Genomic DNA, 24085 nt, shown 5'->3' with positions numbered 1-24085 from the left:
GAGAAACCTTCTGTTCTGCAAACCCAGAATCTTGGATGTATGTTAAGGAGAGAAAGAATATGTTTTTTATATATGTGTCAATCTGCCAACCCCAGGACCTTCAACAGGACCGTGTGCTGTTGTTAACATTTATTCAGAAACTTTTACAGCGTTTAAAAAGCACCACAAAGCAATCGGCAAGATTAAATATAGCAATGCAATAAAACAAAACAATGGCACAATATAATATACTCAGGGGCAGGCAGAAGGTAGATCATGCTCTTGGTATATCTTTTAGTGATTTGCAGTCGAATCATCAAGGTTCCTGATTCTCAATTGTTTAACAACAGTAATAACTCCCCAACCGCTCAATCCAAATTAGGCTGCTTAAAAGAAGCAACTTTAAGGGAAACCAGGAATAGATTTTTGTATGAAATGAATGTGACATCAGTTATGGAACTAAAAACAAATTCCCAGGCTAAGATAAACTGAGAGGTGCCCTTTTTTGTTATTCTCCCTCCTTTTCCTTAAGTTTTTATTTTGCTCTTGGGTGCTGGACCTCTGCCTTGTAGGAGAAAACAAGCATGGTCCAGATCCGTGCCAGAAAGTGTGTATTTCTCCCACAGAAGAACTAACCTGCAGAAGTAAAATTCACATGATGCTGTGACAGCTCAGAGGCATGTTTCTGGGGATAAGGAAAAACAAAACCTGGGATGTGGGATTGCTCCGCTGCCCAGCTTGTCAGGGTGCCACTCCCCACAGGTCCCTCCGGTCAGCAAAGGAAGAGTCTTCAGTCAAGTTAGAAGAAGCAAAACAGCGGTCAGTAGACCCAATCTTTCTTGTTGCAACAAGGTTCAAAACACAGAGTGAGTAAGAACCCCAAGCAAGGGGTTGCAGAGACTTTTAAAGCTTCTCCCCCCTTTCCCATCATACACTTCCCACAGCATTATCAGTACATCACAAATTTATCATAAAGAAGGAGTGGTTGGCATGTGGAAACATGAGCCTGTCACCCACCCCTGTCAATCACCCCTATTCCCCACACCTTCTAAGTACCTGCTTCCCTAAGAACAATAAAACTATTTACACTTTTCCTCTGGACTTTCCTGTTTTCAGGCTTTGAAAGTACCTGGTCTCAATCCACTCTACCAATGGGTTTCTGTCTGGGTCACTGGGAGTAACCTCCTGTCTCCTATTGTGTTATTGTCTATATAGGGGTAGGGAGTACGTGACTGTGCGCTTTGGAACAGAGGGGATTGGTTAAACCAGGGGTCAGCAAACTTTTTCAGCAGCGGGCCGGTCCACTGTTCCTTAGACCTTGTGGGGGGCCAGACTATATGGGGGGGGTGATGCAAGAGCACCACGAGCCCCAGTGACTGCTTACCTGTGTCTTGCGAGCGGCAGGGGCTGGCGGTGGCAGCAGAGGGACAACGAGCGAAAGGGCTCCGGAGTGGGGCTGCTTAAAATGGCTGCTGCTGCTGCTGATGCTGGCACTAATAAAGCCCAGCCCCTTTCCTCCTCTAGGCAGGGCGAGGAGAAGCCAGGAGGAGGGAGGGAGGAGGCGCCGCTGCCGCCGTGTGAGGAAGAGGGTGGGAGAAGGAAAGAACACGCTCACTAGCGGTCCATGCAGCGATTCCCAGACTGTCCGCGAGCTGAATCCAGAAGGCAATTGGGCCTGATCCGGCCTATGGGCCTTAGTTTGCCTACCCATGGGTTAAACCATTGATTTTCTATTAATTTCTGAAGGTTAGTATGTATTTTCTACTTAGCCAAGTTCAAAACATACATTGTATCACTTTCAAGCAATCAAAACCAGAATGGATACATTTTATGAATATTCTACTCCCATTGTTGATTTGTCATGCACAGCACGGGAGGGACCCAATGAACTGTGCAAGGCTGATCTGGCTGTCCTGCACGGGCATTGCAGTAACTTCCCTGCTTATTGCGTGTTCCAGACACTAAGGGCCGCTGTTTTGCAACGTCTGATTAGCTGTCTGTCAGAATCTAAGGATCCTGATTTCAGAAGACCGTTCAAGTTCCAAAACGTTTGAAAACTGAAAATTCAAAACGGAAATCTCAATACGGAAATGGTAAATAATTCATGTGCTTGAAGTCATGGGACTTGAGACTCCAACTTTAGAACTCTTGTGTTTAATAATAACAATAATAATAATAATAATAATAATAATAATAATAATAATAATAATATCTTTATTGTCATTGCCCCCTCTCAGGGACAACGAAATTACTTGACTGCTCCATAAAAACACTAATTAAAACAATACAGTATAGTACAGCAAGGAAGATTAGATGACTTTCAAAGTCCAGGCTTCCCATTCAGGGCCGAGATCGCTCTGGAGAAGAAGCTGTTCTTAAGACGGCTCGTTCTTGTCTTCATCGTCCTGTATCTCCGTCCCGACGGCAGGAGCTCGAAGAGACAGTGACCAGGATGCGATGGATCTTTTACTATGTCCAGTGCCTTCCTATGGCACCTTGTGGCATAAATCTGCTCTAAGGTGGAGAGTGGGCAGCCAACAATGCTCTCTGCTGCCTTAACAACTCTGCACAACCCCATCCTGTCCTGGGTAGTACAGCTTCCGTACCACACACATAAGCCATAAGTGAGCACGCTCTCAATGGCACAGTGATAGAAGGCAAGCAGCAGTTTCTGCGGAAGATGGTTTTTCCTTAGAATTCTCAAAAAGTACAGTCTCTGCTGCGCCTTCTTCACAAGCCCCCTTGTGTTGACACTCCAGGACAGATCCTCTTGTAATTCAATGCCCAAAAATCTGAACGTTGTTACCCTCTCCACAGAGACCCCATCAATCAAAAGTGGCTGGATATTGCTCTTCTGTCTCCTGAAGTCCACCACAAGCTCCTTTGTCTTCCTTGTATTTATGAGCAAGTTGTTAGCTCTGCACCACTCTGTCAGCCGCTCCACCTCATCTCTATAATCCGTTTCACCCTCCCTTTCAGGGATGAGCCCAATCACGGTTGTGTCATCTGCAAATTTGACAACCCTATTACTAGGGTGAGCAGCGTTTATATGGCAGAAAGCCTGGAAGTTGGTTCAACATCCAAACATGTACATGTAAATGACATGTGCATCAACTCAGTAATGGAGAGTTGATTTTTTTAAAAAAGTATTAATTTTCCATTCTAATTTTGAACCCACATGATTCGGATTAATTATGTGAGAATAAATAATAAACTATATTTCTAATAAACCTGCCACTGCTAAAATTTGTATGAATAAACCCATGATGGAAATAAGTTATCCTGGTGTAAACATAACTGCCCATAACTGTAACAGTTTTTTCTTCCATAATAATTTTGCTTTCTACAGGTAATGGGGGCGTCTGGAAACTCTTACTGCTCCCTATGGCAGAATGTTTTCTGTTGTATTTGAATTAACAAAAAGATTTTCTTTCTCTTCCCTCCCACTGCCAACTAGCTAAAGGAAATTAAGCAGATAACAGGAACAGTTATAAATAAACTAGGCTGAATAAATTTTCTAACAAAAACTTAGCTTACAAAAAAAGGATCATCATTCTGGAAAACCCTTTACCTGTTTGTCATTTTTTCGTTGTCCCTGAGAGGGGGCAATGACAATAAAGATATTGTTATATTATTATATTATATTATTATTTTTAACCCCCTCTCATGCTAACTATGTTTTCAGTCCCAGATGCAGTTTTGTTCTCTCTGCAGACTTACGTGCTCCAGAGATGCATCTCAACCCTCCTGGTTAATGGAATAAATCTGCCAGGAAATAGCTTAGAATAATGTGTTTATTGCAAGCTTATGGCTTCCCAGATAACAGCAAAGTAGCAACAGCAGTAGCAATTTTCATCTGCATCAAAGCAGGACTTGTGGGGCTGCAGGCAACGGGGGGGGGGCCTGGAAGATGGTGACTTGCAAAGATAATTTTTTGGACTACAGCTTACGAGTTGAAACTCCTGGAGATTGAAGATCTTTGTGAAAGCAGCAAGAAGTTTTTCAAGACCAATAGATTTTCATAAATAGCTAGATATAGAATTGGTATTTTGTGTTATATGGTAGTTTGAATGTAGTTGGAACTGTAAATTGATGTATTTAATTGTGCTGTGATTCCCATGTAATTGTTTGTATGATTCATTTGCACGTTTGAGGCATTGAGAATATCCATGGGAAAATGAAAATCTGTACGTAGGTTTGGATCACTGCCAAAGAGCAACTGCTGAGTATTTTGATTGCTGAAATAGTACCAGATTATTTAAAAGTAGGTATGAAGGTTTCCCCATGTGTTTTATGTCTTTGAATAGATCAGGTTTTTGTGAAATCCAAAATTCAAAATAGGTCAATTGGTGACCACATTTCTTTGTCTCTACATGTGTCCCAATCTTCCCTATTGATCGAATGGTTTCAGGAGAAGCACCGTGGGAAACAAGTTAACAGTAGCACATAAATATATGCTTTGATTAAGCAGGAATCACTGCACATGTGAAGGAAGTCTGTATGTGCTTTATAGAGTAAAAGTAGTTAATTTGGACAAATGCACCTACTGGAATTGTTTAACAAATTAGTTTCTGGACTTGAAATTTTGGGGCTATAGAAAAATTCTAATTGGATTTTGCTTTTGGATTGGACAAGTGAACCCAAGGTGCAATGAGCCTTTTCGTGTCCCTCTGGAATGTGAGAAAGCGATTCACCCTTGAGTGAAGATCACAGCAAGTTAAGAACCTCCCAGAAGGGTGAAGACATTTCTGTTAGGATGTATCAACATCTGCGCCAAATTGGGAGGTTGCTGATGATTGATGAAAGCCCTTTAACAAGAATTCATTAATGGGGTGTTGTTGAGGAATAACAAAGAGATGGGTTCCAGAAGAGTACCGGTAATTTTACACTGGACACAAAATAAAGCTAAAGAAAGAAAGCTTCATGTTTCTTTATGAATAAACCTTCCTGCTGAATGTAAAGCATAGATAAACATGTTTATAGCAAGGGAGAATACTTTTCCCAAGGTTCTTAAAACTCTATAAATGCTTAAAAGGAATCTCATATTGAAATCCACGAAGTTGGTCTCCTCAGATTAGTTGGATCAAGAAAGCCTCAAAAAAAGGGGGGTTATTAGTTTTCCTCTCAGTCATTCTCTGTATTATATTGCTATGTTGTGGTACTTAATGCTTGTAAAAGTGTGTTTTGTAAAGAAGTCCAATTGGTAGACTGATAACTTTGATAAAGTATGATTATAATCCTTGATAAGGTTAGGATCAAAGGGGGACTGGTATAAGAATTAGAGACCCCGGGTGTATATTTTTATTATTTTAATAATGTTTAAATGTTTCACTTTAATTGTTAAAACATTTTAGAATGTATTAGGCTTGATTTTTGTGTGTTCTGCATTTGTGAGTCTTTCCCCTCCTACGCTGCATTCCATCTCTCTTTATCTACCCCTGAAAGTGATACAAATGACAGGATGTTTTAGCACCAGAGTGTAAATCAGCAATCCTTGAAGACCTATCTGAGACCCAGAAAGAAGATTTTATGATGCTCTTCCCTCAATGAAGGCTAGTTTGTCAGGGTAATGCTAGACATCAGAGACCTAAGATGAGGGGTAGGCAACCTAAGGCCCATGGGCCACAAGTGGCCCATGGGGGGTCATTTAATCGGCTCACGAGGCACCCCCGAACCGAGCTGCCCACTTGGAGAGTCCCTGTGTGCTGTACTAAACCAGCGCAGCGCGGCATGGGGACTCGCTTCTGCATTGCCGGAAATTGCGTCTGCACATGGTCAGATGCCGAAAATCTAATCTCTGCAGGCGTAGCCAGCAGAAATAGCAGCTACGCATGCTTATGCGTGCGCACGATCCAGCCCATGAAGGGATCTCCAGGAAACTGGCCCAAGCAAGGTAAACCTTGCCAACCCCTGCCTAAGATGCTCAAATGGCCTGGGCACACCAGGGCCACTCCAAGGTGATGCAGGAGTGAAGATATCAGTATGGAGCCATATGTGCTTTACTTCTCATGACTTTCCTGACGTATGTGAAGATGTTTTATGACTCTTTGTTTGCTGTGTTTGAACTACTGTATGAGCTTTTTTTCTGAAGTGCCTGGGGGCAGACCTTCTTAACTGGCATGTTGAATGAGCTCTGTCCTATTGCAATAACTATAATAAATGCTGGGTCCCGAAATCCAGATGCTGGACTTGAATATAGTTTCCTTGGTTCTGTGGTTTATTCAAAAGGTTCCTCACCTGGGTAACAAACAAGGTAGTGTAGAGGTAAATTATTACCACAAGCTTCAAAATATTGTTTTTGATAGCAAAGCCTACTCCATGTACAGTGGTACCTCTACTTACGAACATGATCAGTTTTGAGGTGCCATTCGCACCCTGAAAAGTCCGTAAATAGAGCGCCACTACTGCGTGTGAGCAAAACGCGATAGAGCGCTTCTGTGCATGTGCAAAGTGCGCAGACCGCTTCTGCGTGTGCGTGTGTGGCAAACTCGGAAGTAAACACTTCTGGGGTTGCTGTGTTTGTAACCTGAAAAGCCACAATGTGAAGCAAACATAACACGAGGTCTGACTATATTTGACTTTCTTGTTCAGGTAGACCTTTCCAGAAGAATGTGTAGCCTCCTTTTTCTTCCTTCAGCTGTCCCTCTCCTGCTCTTCAAGTTTCTTTAAGAGCTGCAATATCTATGTTAAAACATCGCAACTCTCTTGCAATGATGGCATTCCTGTGCTCGGGGCGCTCGTTATTTGTGTAATCTGTCTTTTCCATGTTCCAAAGTTCAATTGTCTTTTATGACTGCTGGGTGGTGACCCCACTGGGAGCAGTAATGCAGTCAGGGAAAAAAGGAGGCAAACTATGTTTAGTGCACCTTTTCTAGCCCCTTCTCCTTTTAGAGGTGATAAAAGTGGATACAAAATAGGACTGCTCAGTCGTGGATACAGCTGCCAAGCTATTCAACTGCCTCATTCCTTGAGTCAGAATGACTGAATCTGTATCCACCGCCCATGTGATGGTTCATGATCAGGTGCTTCCAGATTTCACGGTCCTCCCCTTGTTACCATTTGCCAATCACCATGGAACTCTATTCCGATGGCATGAGTATCACGACATCCGGTAGATTCTTATATGCTGCAGCCTTCATCCACCTTCACAGCGGTGGTAACATGCCGCTTGTTATCTTCTGCCTGTTCTGCCATTGAGGTCTTCTTGGATCATTATTTGTCTAGCTTCTCTCCCCGGACCTTACCGCCTTGCATGACCCTTTTGGGAGTATGATACTCCCGACGGCTTTACTCACTAGGATCATAGGCACGTTCAAGCCCACTCACCATGACAAGGTGAGTATATCCCAACTAGATGGGTCAACAAATGATGATGCTAGTGACTAATTTTACTAAAAGTATTACAACAATATATCATATTAGACATCACATTTCTTTCTTTTGCAGACAGTCTTTAGTGAAAATATATTAGTACATGTCAGTACAATATATTAGTATAGTATAGTAGAAAATATATTAGTACATGTCAGTACAATATATTAGTATATGTCAGATCAGATTAATAAACTGATCAACCCAAGAGCTAAGACTCCCAACTCACTGCTGAGCCCTGTACAACAAGCCACAGCTTGTCCATACACATAAAAGCCAGTCAGTGCTGGTTCAAACAAGCTGAAACCACTTTCAAACACATTTTTAAAAGCAAAGCCTGACTAGCTTTTCATATACTTTTTAATTGAGTAACTTTTTAAAAGAAATGCCTGAAGTAACAGATATCATGGTTTGAAGTCTGGGTTGAGCTTTTAAGGTTTTTATGTAGGGGGCAAGGCCAAAATTGTCAACTATTTGAAATTTCAAACCCTAGTAACTCAAAAATGGGATGAGTTAAAAAAAATTAAAAACAGAGATCTGGAACCTTCTTTTATACTATTTTTAGAAAACTGAAAATGAGAGTAATTTAAAATGGTAAGGTAAAAGTTCCTGTATCACTTGACATGGAATGACCAAAATGCAATAAATAAATATGCAGGTGTAACAGCAAACCATGGTTTACACTGAGGTAAAACCACAGAGCACAAATTGTATTCCAGAGGTACAAGTAAACCATGGGTTCTTTGTTCGCCCTTCCTAATAATCCCTGGATTCTACCAACAAAAGTCACTGAGGGCAGGGCAATGTTTGAAACCATTTTTTGTTGGTCCAGAAGTAACACTAAACAACAGTTTGCCCAAACTGTGGTTTCCAAATCATCTTCAAAACACAGTTTGAGAGTCTGGTTTGGAAGCTCCTTGCAAACGATGACTGCTTACACACCATACATTACTTTCCTGCCCCCTCAAATCCTGGGAACAGTAGTCTGTTCAGGGTGCAGGGAATCGCAGCCAAAGGGAAAACTAGTTCCCAGGATTTGGGGGAAGCACTGTGCTCTGAATGTACTTTAAATGTATGTTGTTGTTAATTGCCTTTACCAATAAATTTATTAATATTTTTGTATGCCACTTTGAGTTTTATTTTGTTTTTTTAAACAATCAAGCGATACATCGCAGTATACCGTATAGCCAGCAGTAAGAGGGTCAGACCTGGAAACTCCAGGGTTCAAATCTTCAAAGGATGGGGGATATACAAATTAAATAGATATATTTACCACATGAAGCTCGCTGCATGTGACCTTGGGCCACTTAGTCTTCCTCACAGGAGCGATGTGAGGAAATTAAATGGGAACTGCAAGAACCCTGAACGCCGCCATGAGCTCCTTGGAAGAAAGGCGGTATGGAAAATGATTTCAGGAAATAAACCACTAAAAAGCCAGCAAGAACGCTTATATTAATTTAAATTAACCCCACCGGTACCTCTCGCGCCTCCTGGCCTATGTGGCAACCCTCGCCCGTCCCTCCTCAGGGCCTACCGAGGCCGGGAGAAGGGCGGAGGCGGAGGCGGCCAGGCCCTTCGCCTCAGAAAGAGCGGACTACAAATCCCAGCATGCTCCGGGGGCAAGGCCAGGTCTGGGGAGGGCGCTGCGGAAGGCCGCCCAGCCCTGGAGCCTCACACCCTCTCAGGAGCGCGGAGAGGCGGCGGCGGCGCTGCTGCTGCTGCTCTTGCCGCCGCGATGCCTTCTGCGGGCTGCTGCGAGGAGGCAGAAGGCGGAGGCGCCGCCGCGCCTGGGGAGGGTCCCTTCCCTTCGAGCCCTCCGGCGGCGGCGCCCCCCTCGGCCTCGGAGCGGCCCCGGCTGTGCGGCTACCTGCAGAAGCTGACGGGGAAGGGCCCGCTGCGGGGCTTCCGCAGCCGCTGGTTCGCCTTCGACCCGCGCTGCTGCGCCCTCTACTACTTCAAGGGCTCCCAGGAGGCGGTGCCCCTCGGACGCCTCGACATCGCCGGAGCCTCCTTCAGCTACCACCAGCCGGCCGAGGCCCCCGGCGCTGCCGCCCCCGGCGCCGCCTCCGCCCCCCCGGCCTCCGCCTCCTTCTCCGCCGCCTCGTCCTCCTGCTCCTTTTCCGGCGGCGGCAGCGGCGGCGGTGTCGGGGATGTCGAGGCCGCCCTCGGCAGCACATTCGAGATCCACAGCCCCGGCGGCGGCGTCACCGTCCTCAAGGTAGAACGGGGGCCTCCCCGGGGTGGGTCCGGGGTAGCTGACCCGCTTCGCTGCCCCTCGTTGGGGGCTCCCCAAAGGGGTCCTGAGGGAGGGTCAAGCGGGCTGGGAACTCTCCGAGGCGGGAATGGACCTCCAAGCTTAGGCTTGTGGGGCGGGGCTTACTCTCAGGTAACTTCCTCAGGTAAGGTCGAGGTTACCACCATGCGCGCTCCCCCCCCCCTTTAACCTGTCACTGAGTCCCGTTAAATGTTATTTACAGTCTTTATTTCATAAAGTTTACATACAGCTTGATTGTTGGAAAAAGCAAACCCTCAAATCTTTGCTCCTCCACCAGCTGCCCTGTCTGAAGGACCCAGATCCCAAAACCATCTGGGCTCAAGCGGAGCTTGCTTCTACATAGAGATTTGTGCAAGTGGCTTCAGCAGAGTCAGACCATTCCTCCATCCAGCTTAGTGTTGACTACTCTGCTTAGCAGGGGTTCTCCAGGATTTCAAATGGGTATTTCCCAGCCCTGCCTGGATATACCTGTTACTGTTTGTATGCAAAGCATGTTCTCTGGCGCAGAGATATTCTTTCCAGATAGGTTAACCTGTCTGGGCATATCGTCTGGCACTTCCTTGGAAATCCTTATCCATCTATATGCAGGATCAGAGGACGAGATTGTTGGAGAATTTAATTTGGTTTGCCTAACCAATGTATTTGTGTTACCAAGATGATTACACTAAAAACACACACACAAATCAGCATCAACTAATCTGGAGCACCTGTTCTCTTTCCCCTTTGATAACTTCTGGTTCTGTTTTGAATCTCTTTCACCCAAGCAATAAAGACTGAGGGAAGGAAAACCTTCCAGTTTCATATCCAAAGGTACCTACCCTAAAGCATGGCTAAAGTGCACACTTATCAGTGTCATTGTGGGCAGTACCTCGAGAGCTGCTGAGCTGGGATGGTGGCAAAGACCACATGGCACCTCTGTCAAGATAGTCTGTGGGGTAAGCCAAGAAGCCATCAGTCAGTATTGGAGGAAGAGCTGGAACAACTCACTTCCCCGTTAGTTATAACACAAGAAAAGCAAGGTGAAACAACTGAGTTGCAGGACAGAGCTAGACCTTTTACTCCACAATTCATACCAGAATTATTTCTTCAGCAGAGTAGTCTAGCCCCACAAGCTAATAAAACAGTATTTCAGTGCTGTCTGTGCCTAAAGCCACATGCCACGTGTAACTGCAATACCAAAACATGTCCAAACAGTAATAAAAAAATAGAAATTGCATTTACTGCTCTGCCTTTGGTATTGCTATCCATGTACAAATATTGTAATAAACAATGCATTTAAAACTGTAAATGAAAATGTTTCTCTGATTTAACCAGTTCTGAGAGAGCTGTGCTCTTCAGTGTTAAGTTTCCATAAGTAATTTTCTCTTGTAGGTATTAGGTGCTCTCTTACAAAATAATTCTGAAAATTATGGCATCTTGCCCAGTAGGTTGGAGCTGAGGGTCTGAACAGCAATCTATATACAGCATGAAGGCAAAATGTGGTATAATAGCTGGCAGCAATCCTTTGCACATATATTTGGAATTAAGTCCTGGTGAACATTGTGGGGTTTATTTCTGAGGAAACATACTTACAGTGGGACTGTAAAATGATGAATTGCTTAAGTAGCCAGGAGGAGTATGTTAAAATGCACCCTGGATGTACCTGCTTACAACATTTGAATGTTACCTTGCCAGTAGCCTTGACCTGTGACTGCAAGAGGCATACCTTTCCCTTTTCTAGTTGAGTATCAGTGCAGTAATTTCACACTATCAGGTGGCACTAATGTTTGGTGGGGTGGAGTGACAAAAGAAAAAGGTGGACAATTGGCTCATCCTTAATTGTTAGTTCTATCATTTTTGCTCTGATCCCTTTTGCTCTGATGTTGCTGATCTGGCTTTGAGCCACCTTCTGTGACTTGTTACACTTATTCTTTAGCTGTGTTCAGGCCACTGTGTTTCATCTTAACATTCTGCTAAATGAACAAACCTTATTCACTCATGTGCTGCTGCTTCATTCTTTTCTACACAGGAGTGATCAAACAAGCCATAGCACCCTGTTTTGTCCAAGCTGGGAAACTATGGTGGATGAAACATGGTTTCATGTTCTGTAGCTGTTCACGATAGTAATAACCTCCTTTATCTTGCAAAAACTCCAATGATGGCTCTGTGAAAAGAACATCCTGGATTATCCAAGCATCTTGTCCTACTGCATTGGCTCTTAGGTTTTGGGTGTGAAGAGGATTCCTAAAGCCTATTAAAAGAATAATAATTTGCTCCCAAATGTTTAGTTTAGGCATTGGTGTTCCTAAGTATTTATTTCAGGATTAAATGGAGCCCATTACTGAATTTGTGCTTTACATTTCAAGCTTACTGGATTTATCCTTTCAAGGAAAAACTCCGTATAAGAGCAGAACAATATTTTCAAGGAAGAAAGTCAAATCAAACATAGGCTTCTTCATGCTCACATGCTTTAATATTCCTAAACTTGTGGCTGATTCACAGTTTCTGAATGTATCATGGGATGGACTCTCCCATCCATTATTCTTAACATTATAGGAGCACTAAGAAATGACTTGGAAATATTAAATCTGTGTCCTTTGGGGAGTTTTTCCAAGTCACCACTTTATAGCTAGCAGTTGTGCTGTGCTCGTGTAATGCAACTTCAGGCCTGTTGTACTAGCGCAATATTTGGCTTCTGGCTGCATTGGGATGCTATTCATTTTGGCAGCCTCCTGTTCCAAGGTCAGAAATGTTAAGTGTGCAAAATGCTTTTGCTATTCCTGTGATGTAGGTAATGATGTTTTCTGAACCATATTGGCTTAAGCTGGAGGTTGTGAAAGCCATAGGAAAAGAGCAAAATGGTTTTAGGCCTGTCATAACCTGAATCCTAAGATATGAACCCACAGGCTCTTTATTTCCTGGAGAAAATGATGGTAACCTAGTTGTGACTGAAAAGTTGCGCAGTAAATTTTTTTTTGCACAAAAGCTGTGTCTGTTGCAGTGTCACTGGTTGGTGGGAGTTGCTTCTAAGTAAATGTTGTACAGCCTAATTGAATACTTGTTTACCCAGACATGCACCCCACTGAACTCCAAACCTGTTAGGCCTCCCTGAGAATAAGTTACAGGGGTTACAGTGGGACTTCTGAGAATGGTGCTGTTATTCAAACATGATGCAATGCAGTTTCTTGACAATTGGCTTCCTCTTGTGGGTTTTTCCTATTGAGTCAGAACATCCCTTCCCTTAACTAGCAGTCAAGCGCTGTCTCTTCCAGATAATTTCATGCCTTTGACAAAGTGAGCTCTTTCCTATGAAAGCTAATGTCACAATCAATTCATTAGTATTTAAGATGCTGTAGGCTTATTTGCCTGAGTGATGCTGACCTTTATTGCTTTCGCTGTGACAGGAAGATGAATTAACTCACAGCATATGTTGTAGTTGCCTGTTTCTTTGAAGTTTCAGCTTTCTTTCCTGTTCCTCGATCTTATCGATATGTAACATGTTTTCTTTATAGGGAAGACAAACTGTAAACATTCATCATTAGACAAATATTTTAAGTTTTGGAAAAGCAGTCTGAAAAATGTAAACCATATCATGAAAAATGGACTCCCCAATAATCAAGAGTCCATTGTGGTCTCCCCATCTGCCCCAAGTTGCTCTGTTTATGAGATTCATTATTCTGAAAGTATTCATTCTGTTACTAAACATGATCCTATAATAAATATTATTCTTATTCTTATTATGGGCCAATCTAGATCAGTTTGAAGAAAGTAGCGGCAAGCATGGATAAAGTGTGAACACATAGAGCACTGTGCTGATGCCTTCCAATAACAACATGGTAATAGCAGTCCAAGTTAAAGATTCCTGTTGTCAACTACAGAGAGAGATAGACATGTAATAGGACAACAAGCCATTGCAAAAAATGCAATAGCTAGGCTTGCTTGACAGGTCCCCAGCTTAGATGGAATTTGGACTGCATGAGCCACATACACACATCATAACTGCATCTTTTATCTTGTAAACAAATATTTAGCATAGAAGGATGCAAATCCCTGAACACAGTTGTTCGGTTATTTTCATTTTAGTGCAGCTTATGGACAACCAGCCATAATGTAGCAGCCTTTCTGTATTTTCAAACAGATGACAGGCACCTTTTTGTGTGTCCATGCGTATGCAGGCACCTTCCATTCCTTGTGCAGTATTCCTCTTGTAATGTTTTCAACATTTCTGCTTGTGTGTGTAACAGGCACCAACACACCAGGATATGAAGTACTGGCTTCAGGAGCTTCAGCAGAGGAGATGGGAGTATTGTAACAGCCATGATGCAACTAAGAGACTCAGTCAAATTTCACCGACACCATGTGACTCCTCCAAAGGGCTTGTTGCCAAAGATAATACTGGTAAGCGAATGTTGAGACTGGTCGAGAATGTGATTCATATAACTTTGTTGGTGGCAGTATCATAATATTTTTCAAAGTCTAAGTGCAACTGCCAACTCTACACATAGCCCAGCTTAGTTTCCATGAAAGGTAGATTGTGGGCACAATTAGCTGAAGTGTAGAGAGGGTGCTTGATAACGTTTAATGGATGGTGCTGTAACTGCTTACTCAGTTTTAGTGGCTTCTTTATTTAATATTCAATTTGATTTCCTGTCCTGCTCCAAATTCTCAGGGTGAGTTGGAACATTTCAACCACTGGTGGCATAAAATGCAATATAAAAATTTAATTTGTCACCGGCGTGACACCGGCATCACTATATGCTAAAACATAAAATCTGACATGTTAGACCCATCACAGATGTCAAGGTTTGTGAAGTTCATTAGATTCTCTTATCCTGAGAAGAAATAAATAAAGAAGAAATAAATAAATCTATCGGTCTCATGTAAATAACATTTGGAACAGGAAATCTTAGGATAGTAAACAATTCAAAGGTCATCCTAGTCGCTTGTTGGTTTTTATAGGATTGCCCTGTAAGTCTCAGTGTTATTTATGCAATCCATCAAAGCTGCCCCAGATATGTCTTAACCTTTGTGTGATGTTCAATGCTGGTAGTGTAATATGTGTATGTTATAGATGGGTGGGAATAGTAATACTGGTTCCCCTGCACATTTTTGTTAAGGATATATATAAGTACATGAACATTAGGTAGAGCACAGAGCCTCCAAAATGTGGTGTTTTTTTATTATAAAAAAGCTATGGAAATAGTGGAGTTGTGCCAATAATCCAGCCACATTCAGACCATTGCAGTAGCAATGAAGGTTGTCTTCTGAAGAAAATACTGCATTTTCACAATTTCTGTTCTTTAATTAGATTTTTATTTTAAAAACAATACAAAAGCAAACCATATCAACTATGTGGAAACCAAGATTTAGAAAAGCTATAAAATGCTATTCTGACTTCTAAGCAGCAGCATACATTGTGACAGAAAACAAAGTATCTAGCATGTAACATTTTTTTTAAGAGTTCCAAATTTTACCTGCCAGTATTGGCAATAGACTTTGTAGATCAGGATTATTGGCATAAGCAATAAAACCCCACCAAGTAGCAGGGAGAGCTTCTAGGTCCTCAGTGCCTTTCAAGAGTTAACTTATGAGTTATCTTATCAGAAATGGCCGCATTTCCTTGTCCCAGGTTTTGAATACTGAACGTGAGTGAAATTTCCCCATAAGAATGTGAGGTTTCCTCACACAAGTCATGAATTTAAGATCAGGTAAAGAAAGTACATGTAAATTGGGCCAAAATAATTCTGTAAGTGCATTGCCAAATGCCTGTGTTCTGACCGGTAGGCCAAATTATAATTGGTCAAATTTTGTTGAGACAAAATAGGTATCTTAGTAATATCCTTACCCAAAATACAATTATTTGTGGGTCTGCTTGCTTTTCTCTTCCTAACTAGTATCATGCTTTGAACATTCAGCTTCTGTAAGTTACTTAGCAGTTTTCTTTTTAACACAATTGATCTGGGAAGTGGGATTTTCTACTTAATAGGCAATCTTTTTAATTTCATTGCTCCTGGAATTTCATAAATCTGCTGCAGAATAAGTACAGTTGCACCTCGGAAATCGAACAGAATCTGTTCCGGAAATCCGTTTAAAAACCAGAACACTTACTTCCGGTTTCTGTTTGGGAGCCGGAACATTCTACTTCCAAGGCGTTGAGGAGCCGAGGTACAACTGTACAACTTTTTTGAAGCTGACTTGAGAAATAGCATTTTTAGAAACCTTATTGATTTTATGGTGGTTATTCAGTTATGCCGATTGTACCTTTCTAGACCAAAAAGCTTTGAGATAAATAAAATCAGATACGTTGGCAATCTACTATTGCTGGGTTTTTTGCTGCTTTTTCTATGGATTATATTTTCAGGGATTGTATTTCAAGGCAGTTATTTATTGTTAACTGAATTTTTGTCGACAGCACTGCCATGTTTATAAGTCAAGATATACATACTTTAAATATTTTAAATGAAAACTTTATATTACAATTTACAATAAGTGTGATATTGCAGTACTGTTTGTCATCCAGCTGAAACAAGAAGGCATTCATGGTAGTTTTCTTCCTAATGTTCATGTTTACAAAGAAGTGGGCAGTGAGCATAAAATATAGTGCAATGTTGTGTATGGGGACCATTGTACTACCAGCATTTGGAAAATTATTCTAATTGAAAACTGCTTTGAGCTTTCTCTGATTTATGGTAGATTTTGTGGGCAGAGTCTTGTCTTTCTGGCTTCGTTCCTATATTTGTGTGTGAGTGAATATAAGCAATAAATAACTTTGCAGTATTACAGATAACTGAGGAAATTGTATTTATTCATTGAGTGCTGTTATCAGATTATAAGGTAATTTAAATAGTACATATCTGATTGCATCATTTTCATTTAGGTTAAATTGTATTTATAAATGATATAAAATAAGCAGGGGAGGTATATTTTGTTGAAACAGCTTCCATGCTGGTAAAAGTTTTATGTAAGGTCACACCAAAACCATCCTTTTGAGTAGATGTATTTTTAAAAAACCCAGATGAGAACCCAAGCAAGGTTTCATGCCAGTCAACAGCCTGTTGTTCTAGTAGAATGCCACAGGTGTCCTAGTCATGATTAAACCGGCAATGGACAGATGATATGGGGCATGAACAGCTCCAAGTAAGTCTGTGCTCCAACATGAGCCACTCTCTTCCAGTGTTTGTATTAAGAGTAAATGGAACATAAATTTCCTAGCAGTTGATTAACTTGCTGCCTCATCATACTGTTTTTCTATGGTCACCAGTAGGGAATGCCACTTAATATTAATCGCCTTCTAGCCCATAATTACCCTGCCCAGACCACAATTGCAAGCACACTCAGGCTGAGAGTTTTGGGGTTGATCTCTTCTGACATCATGCTAAACCATGTTTTTTCACTAAGTGAATAAGCCTATCCTGCTCCTGTGCTCTTCCTCCTGTGTGGTTGGGGGGAAGGCTTTGGAAGCCTTTACTCTCAGTTAACTATGATTTCCCATTTCATCTTGGCTTGACCCTGACAATAGTCTGTTTCAAAATAAGCCCACTGTAAACAAGCCAGCCTGTTTGAAACACCCAAGTTTCCCAGTTCAGGTGAAACCATAAACAACAAAAAGTGAAAGCTCCCAAACCCCTCATAGCCATTTTGTGGAAAGAGAAGGTGAGCACATAGTTCCAGGAGGAGGATCAACCCATTCACATGTCACTAAGCCATGTCTGAACCTGGGAGTCTCTCCTCCCTTGCTAATCACAGCAGCCCCAAGAATGAAGGTGAGGAAATTTCATGTTGTGGGGGCACAATACATAATGAATATTTGGGAACATGCAGAGCTGACTTAACTTAGAAAGGTTCTATTTGGTTGTCTTCCACTGATGTAGCATTTTATTTGGCTGATAGTTTTTCCTGCCTAATCATTTGATGGTTGTAGTCCGTTTTATGTAATTTTAATAACTGAGTGTTAAGCAGATCTTTGGCTTCATCCAAGCTGAAAGACTGTGTCCTTGATTGTAGGTTATGTAAATGTCCTCACAACACTCCAGCATTCCTGTGGATTTCATACTGGTTGTGATCTGGAGAAGAGAATCCATACAAATGTGATGTGGTTTTACATTACTGTATATGCATTTCTGTCATAAAACAGCAAGAAGTGTGGGCATTCTGCAAACTGTCTTGTTAACTGGGCATGAGCATTCTTTCCTGGGGCCGTGTCGGTCGGGGAGGGGAATTGCTTTGCTTTGCTTCATCCTGCTGGTTTTCACACAGTACTCATTTTAGCAGAGTGCTGACAACTTTGTACTGTAGTGGAAATGGTTGAAGGTGTGTCTACAGCTCTAAACTTGGCTCACCTTGGAGCAGTGGTTTTCTTGAAACTTGTAAATCATTGTATGCTTTAGATCCAGATAGCAGAACATATCCCTTGTTAACGGAGACAAAGCCTGATATGGTGCAGTCATCAAATGTATGCAATTTGGTGCAAGGAGGAGGAATACTTCAATAATCTTTTCTCTCTCTTTCTTGCTCTATTCTTGTGTAATGCTGCTGACAGAGGGAAGAGTACTAGGAAGGACTACCTGTTAATCTATCACTCTTGATGTCGCTGAGGGCTAGTGGGAGGTGAAGGAAGCAAGGGCCTCCTTGCTAAGAAAACTGGGCCCTGTGGCTTTCATGTGCCTGCAGAACTTTGGAGGTGGGCTTTCCCACTTCTGGTTGCATGTTAAGTGAGGAAGCTTCAAGGTGTATGTAAAGATACTGTTAGACTGCCCAATGACTGCCAGCTCCTCTCCGTGCTCTGGGCCCTTTGACAGAGCAGAGGAGGAATATGGCCCATTAAGAGTGTACCTCTTGTACTTCCTAAGATGGTATGTACTCATTCAAACTCTTGAATTTGTACCTTTAAATACTTGTGTGTATTTAGTGGGGAGGGGGCTACACAATTACACATAAATAATGTTTGGCCTAATTCTTAGGTACCTGAAGCATTAGAATACCTGCATGTGCTAGATTCTGTTGTGAGAGACTGACATAATTGTTGGTTTATCTTGGTTGGTTTCTGCTACCCTTCCCCACACTCATTCTGAATTCCAGTTTTATTCTCTAAACTTTAATGCAGAGCTTTTTAAACATTAGTGTGTCACCTGCAGTGTGCAGGTGTGTCACTCAAATGCTCCCTGTGCTCCTCCCAGGGCTGAAAATGGGTTAGTTTAACCTCCAGTTTGCCAGTAAATCTGAATTACTGTGTCACAAAACGATGCATGTCTAAAAAGTCTGTCACCAACATGAATAGTTTGGAAAGCTCTGCTTTAATAACTGCATGAGATGCTGTGAGTTATAGCCAAATTGCATGACTTTCTTAGCTGGCCTTGAGGGGAGTATTAACTCTTCAGCACCATAGTTGTTGGACTGTGATAGTTTCCTGGGGTACTTATGAGGGGAGCTCAATACCTTCCTTCATGACATGTTAGAAGTCCTCTGAATTTGCCCTCCATGAGCCTTGATGTGGACTGCTGGGGTGTCAGCTGCATTATTAAGTACTGGTGGTGTTTTTTGCCCTTCTTAGATTGGACCACCATGTTTTCAAATGCATCAGCAGAGAAAGCTAGAAATGTCCTAATGGTGGAGGCAGCGCGCACAGAACTGGTGGGAGAACAGGCAGCGTGCCAGCCAGCCCCAGGCCAGCCAAGTGCCATTAACTTTTCTTTGAAGCAACTGGGTACAGATATCAAGTGAGTATTGTGTGTTGTGTTACTTGACAGTGTTCATCTAATGGGGTTGGCATAAATACTACCATGTGATTGCAAAAATGTTTATGTTCAGATTAAGCCTGTGGAGCAGATGATATTTCTTCCCCTCCCCAAAAATAATACATTTGGAACTGAAGCTGTTCATGATTTAGCAGAGGTAACATTTGGACCTAGGTTTCCATCAGCAACATTCAACTTGCAGCCCACTGGCTTCCATAATAACTTTATTATGTTTCAGGGGAAACATGTAGGCTAAATCTAAGCAAGGCTGTGGAGATTGAGTTAAGCTGACTAGGGGTGCCAGTGATCAGGGAACAGGACTTTAAGACAAAGTTAAAACCAGTGGGGACCTGTGAAAATCCATATGGGAGTCCAGTTCCTATGTCAGTTTGCTACCTAAGGCATCTCAAGGGTGTGGAAATGGAGTGATTAGAACGTACTAGAACCTGCTGCACAAGGTGCATCTCTGAGTAAAAATCTCTCCTCATAGGAAATTTTGTCCATGGTGTGATTATTTTCCACACCATGTTTCTGTTAAGAGCAAATGGTGGTTCTTTCGTTGAACAATTTTTTCCTCACTGATGCTTTCCACCAGTTTACATGAAGCAGAATTTAGTTGGCAGATCTGTAATTTCATCATAAAAAATACATTGGTACCTTTCAGCTTTCTGGAAAGGAGAAAGTTTTAGCAATGATGAAATGTAGCGTCTTACCCACCATGCTGCACCAGCTCTCTTTCGCTTGCCCTTTGAAAAGGACATAATACCCTTTTCACATAATACACTGTTACTCCTGTTTAAAAAGTTCATTTATCTTTGAAACAATATTGGTCATTGAACATAATAAAGAGATTGATTGATACATCTTTAAAACAAATGTCTTGAAACATTGTAAAGAAAAAACACCCCATGAATATCTCTCTTCCTTTGTGTTCTCTTTTTAAATAGTGGGAAAGGCACATTGAATATCTAAGAAGTAACCATTTATAAGGCTTGTGCTGCTGCTGAAGTCATTGTTTTGACCTTGGCCAACTTCTGGCAACAGTTTTGTGGCAACTGACCTCCGATCACTTCTCTTCTTGCATTTCTTACCATCCCCACTCGCACCCTTTCATTAATGCTGAAAGGCTGCCCAGGGGAATAAGTCTTGCAAGTACTTCTGCAGCACAAGCTCCCATCAATTTCTAGGGGGCGAAGCTTCAGTACTTGGAGGATTGTCCTCTCCTGGTTCCTTTTCCAGATGGTTATGGAGCAGGGCACATGTGGCAACTGTTGCCTTGGTTGCGCTGGAAAAATTAAACCACATCCTTCTTGTGATTTCAATGAGTGTGATTGATACCCCCACCCCATGCTATTTAGTTGCACAAAAAGGCTTTTGAAAGGAAAATGTTGGATGTGCAATTCTGAATATGGTCTGATAATTTTTCTCTGCTTGACAGTTTGACCACAAAAATGTCCATAATGGGATTCTGAATCTTGCATCTCTGAATTACTCCAGATCAGGCATCCCCAACCTTCAGCCCTCCAGATGTTTTGGACTACAATTCCCACCATCCCTGACCACTGGTCCTGTTAGCTAGGGATCATGGGAGTGGTAGGCCAAAGCATCTGGAGGGCCACAGGTTGGGGATGCCTGCTCCAGATCCTTCCTCCATGTGATGACTTTTAGCTCCTAGTGTATAATGTTAACTTTTGCTTCGGGCATAACGTAGGGAAATATCAGTCCTGCACAGAACTCCAACCATCATCTGTTTTGTGTTGCTTATCAGATTGTGTTCCTATGTGGCAAACTGGTTGTGCATAAAGTAGCCTTCGCTAACCTGTATCCTCCAGATGTCAGCTCCCATCAGCCCCAGCCAGCATGGTTGTATGGTGCTCCTTACTTAGGAAATCAAATGAACATTTTTCATGGCTGGATCAAGCTTTTGTGGACATTATGTGGAACCTGCAGCCCTCCACATGTTGCTGGACTGCAACTCCCATCCTCTCTGGCCACACCTACATGATAGTATGGGTTGATGCCTCGAGATCTGGAGGGGCACTGGCTTCCCACCACTGTTGTATGGTCTAGTGTAACTTTCACCAACTTGGTTCCAGGGCTGGCCCAAGATACTTTGCAGCCTGAGGTGAACCAGAAAGTGGTGCTCTCCTTGGGAATTGTAGTTTGCTAAGGGTGCCGGGTTACAGCAAGGATAGGGAATATCAGGCTAAGGGACCAATGCAGCCTTCCAAGCCTCTATGTTGGGGCTCAGGCCACCCCTCTCTAGTCCTGCTTTGCACCCTCAAGTTTTGTTTTGTTTACTGACTGAAATGGTTCTTTGGATGGAGGACAGTACTGTGGTGGTAGAAGAGCACCCCCTCCCCTGCAACCCCTCCTGCCTCCTCTTTCCATTCCACTGACTGACCTGTCTTTTGCCTTTCCACCATGACTTACTGGCTGGAGACTGAAGCTGGAAGCCTGCATGTCGGGAGGGAGCTGTGCACACAGCACAGCAGTTGAGTGGGACTCTGTGGGCTAGAGGTTTGATAGAGGTACAGAAAGGGAGGGGAAGTAAGACTCTGAAATGGGGAGAAACATTGTGGTGAAGCAAGGGGGACTAAATGGAGAAGAAAAATGGGGGTGAGGAAGGAAAAAGAGGAAAGCCAGAAAGCAAGGGGAAGGGTGTGCAGCCGAGGAGGCAGCTATCAAGTGCAGGAGGTGGAACCGTTGCTCCACGCAGCTGTGTGGAGCCTGCCGCCCTAAGGCCACTGCCTCACCTTGCCTCATGGTGCCCTCCAGATTTTATGTCTGGAGCTGTGGGAGCTGTAGTCCAACATCTGGAGGGCACCAGGTTGACAAAGGCTGGTCTAGCATCTCTCACAAGAACTTTACCACTAACTCCCTCCCCAAACATATGAAGGAAGTTCCAAGATCTTGCGGAAATTGTAGAGTCAGCCAAGGGAAATAACATTAACTTTACCAAGTTCCCCCTTGTTGACTGCTTAACCGCAATTGCCAGGCTTTCTCTTTCAGAAATACAGCAGTTTTATCACGTGCTTTGAATGTTTCTCTTTGCAAAATTAGCCAATATGTGTTCATGTGTTTTAACAGCTACTGAGCAATTTTAGTACAGTTGTTGCAGATCCATAGTAAAGAGTGGTTGCCGTTACCAAGATTGTGCTACACAAATTCAAGACTGCACTTACGACTTCATTTCTTGGCAAACATGACTGCTTGAAATACATCTGTTCTGGTAAACTTCCTGAAGCTCGGTGCAGATTAGTGTATCTTAAATGCATGTACTGTAGTAACCCTTGAGTGGTGTAATCATATGGCGAGATTTTGCAACCGGAATTCTTATATCAAACTAACAAATGGCACTTTTCACTCTTTATACATTTCCTCATAGTGTTTATAAAGTTGCTTTACATGCCTTGATTTGTTTTTAAAAAATATATTTTACTTATCATTTTCAATTTTCTTAGGTGCACTAATGATAGTCAGTTTGGATGGGGGGCTTTTATCCATTTCTGCAGTCACACAATCAACCAGTAGCTGAACTGGGTTCCACACAGTCACAAAAACAAGTTACAAAAATGAAGTCACAAGCTACAGTCACAAAAGCGAAGTCACAAGTCAGTCCCATAAAATGAACAACAAGCCACAGTCAAAAAACCAAAAAAGCCACACCAAAATGCAAAAAAATCAAAAACAAAACCTCCAAATATAACTTCTTTGTTGCATGGGTGCTTGGGACTCCACAGCTGGCAGACTCAACAGGAAGCCTCTGATTAGCAGCAAGGGACTCAATTAACAAACGAAACACACTCAACAGGAACCAGACGGTGAAAAGCGACCCCTAAAATGGCAATTTTACATGGATTTTACTATCTAACGAGGCCATTGATCCATAAAATGAAATCAATAAAACAGTACAAAATGAAAATGTGATTTTTTTTTTCTTACCTGCGCTGATGATAGTCATTGTTTGGATGGGGGCTCAGGGTCCTCTTCCACAATCACAATCGGCTTGGCTCCCACCATTTGCGGAGGCCTCAGAGAGCTCCCATGGCTGGAGCCCAGTCGCGGACCCTCCGCAGGCCCCGCGGATGTCCGGGCTTGGCTCTGGGCAGCGGCGAGGCCTCCGAGAGCTCGGAAAACTCACTTCTGGGTTAAAATCATTCGTAATCCGAAAAAACGTAATTCGAAGCGTTCGTAACCCGAGGTACCACTGTACTTTGAATTTAAGTGTAGTAGGAGATGATTTACTATTTTAAGTGGAAAGCCTCAGGGATTCCTTGAGTGATCCATTGCTGCTGTCATAGATTGTAGCAGAGTCACTTATTGCATTACCATATGCTACAAATGGCATTCTGAGACTTATTTGGAGCAGGCTGTCATTGACAGGGTGGGAAACGTCTGAAGCGTAGTCCAGCCTTCCCCACTTGATGTTTCGGATTGCAGCTCTCATCAGCCATAGCCAGTGCATGTCAGCTGAGCACCTTTCTATATCTTGCTGGGAATAATTTTTAATCTGAAGAGTATAAATTAAACTCCAAGCCCTTGATATTTAAATGCACATTTGACAAACTTTTGCAGTGTAGGCATCTGCATCAACCAAGTTCTCTGCTTTGGAGTAAATTTGGAACCAAGAGAAATTGAACAAAACAGTAGTTTTGCTTGCTTTTGATTTCTACAGTTGTGTATCCTTTATTTTAAAAATTACACTTCTCTCTGTTTGTATAACTACTTCTTAATTTCTGTACTT

General features: G+C 42.5%; 1 protein-coding gene and 1 long non-coding RNA gene across 2 annotated transcripts in view; one reads left to right on the top strand and one right to left on the bottom strand.

Annotated features, from left to right (window-relative positions):
* The first annotated feature begins 8982 nt into the window (after positions 1 to 8982).
* TBC1D2B (TBC1 domain family member 2B) overlaps positions 8983 to 24085 on the top strand; it is a 38036-nt gene continuing 22933 nt past the window's right edge. The window contains exons 1-3 of the mRNA XM_083586375.1: positions 8983 to 9568; positions 13849 to 14002; positions 19155 to 19320. Coding sequence (XP_083442501.1) covers positions 9086 to 9568; positions 13849 to 14002; positions 19155 to 19320 — 803 coding nt within the window. The 5' untranslated portion in view covers positions 8983 to 9085. The remainder of the gene's footprint in view (positions 9569 to 13848; positions 14003 to 19154; positions 19321 to 24085) is intronic.
* Positions 22833 to 24084, bottom strand: LOC310749849. The gene is made up of 2 exons (XR_014541848.1): positions 23284 to 24084; positions 22833 to 23176 (listed from the first exon to the last, which is right to left on the bottom strand). It is a non-coding gene; the product is annotated as an uncharacterized lncRNA (long non-coding RNA).

Source organism: Podarcis filfolensis (assembly GCF_964270895.1).
Source record: "Podarcis filfolensis genome assembly, chromosome: 14".
NCBI classification, from domain to species: Eukaryota; Metazoa; Chordata; class Lepidosauria; order Squamata; family Lacertidae; genus Podarcis; species Podarcis filfolensis.
Note: the sequence above shows the minus strand (reverse complement) of the source record. Positions and strands in the feature narration are given on the sequence as shown.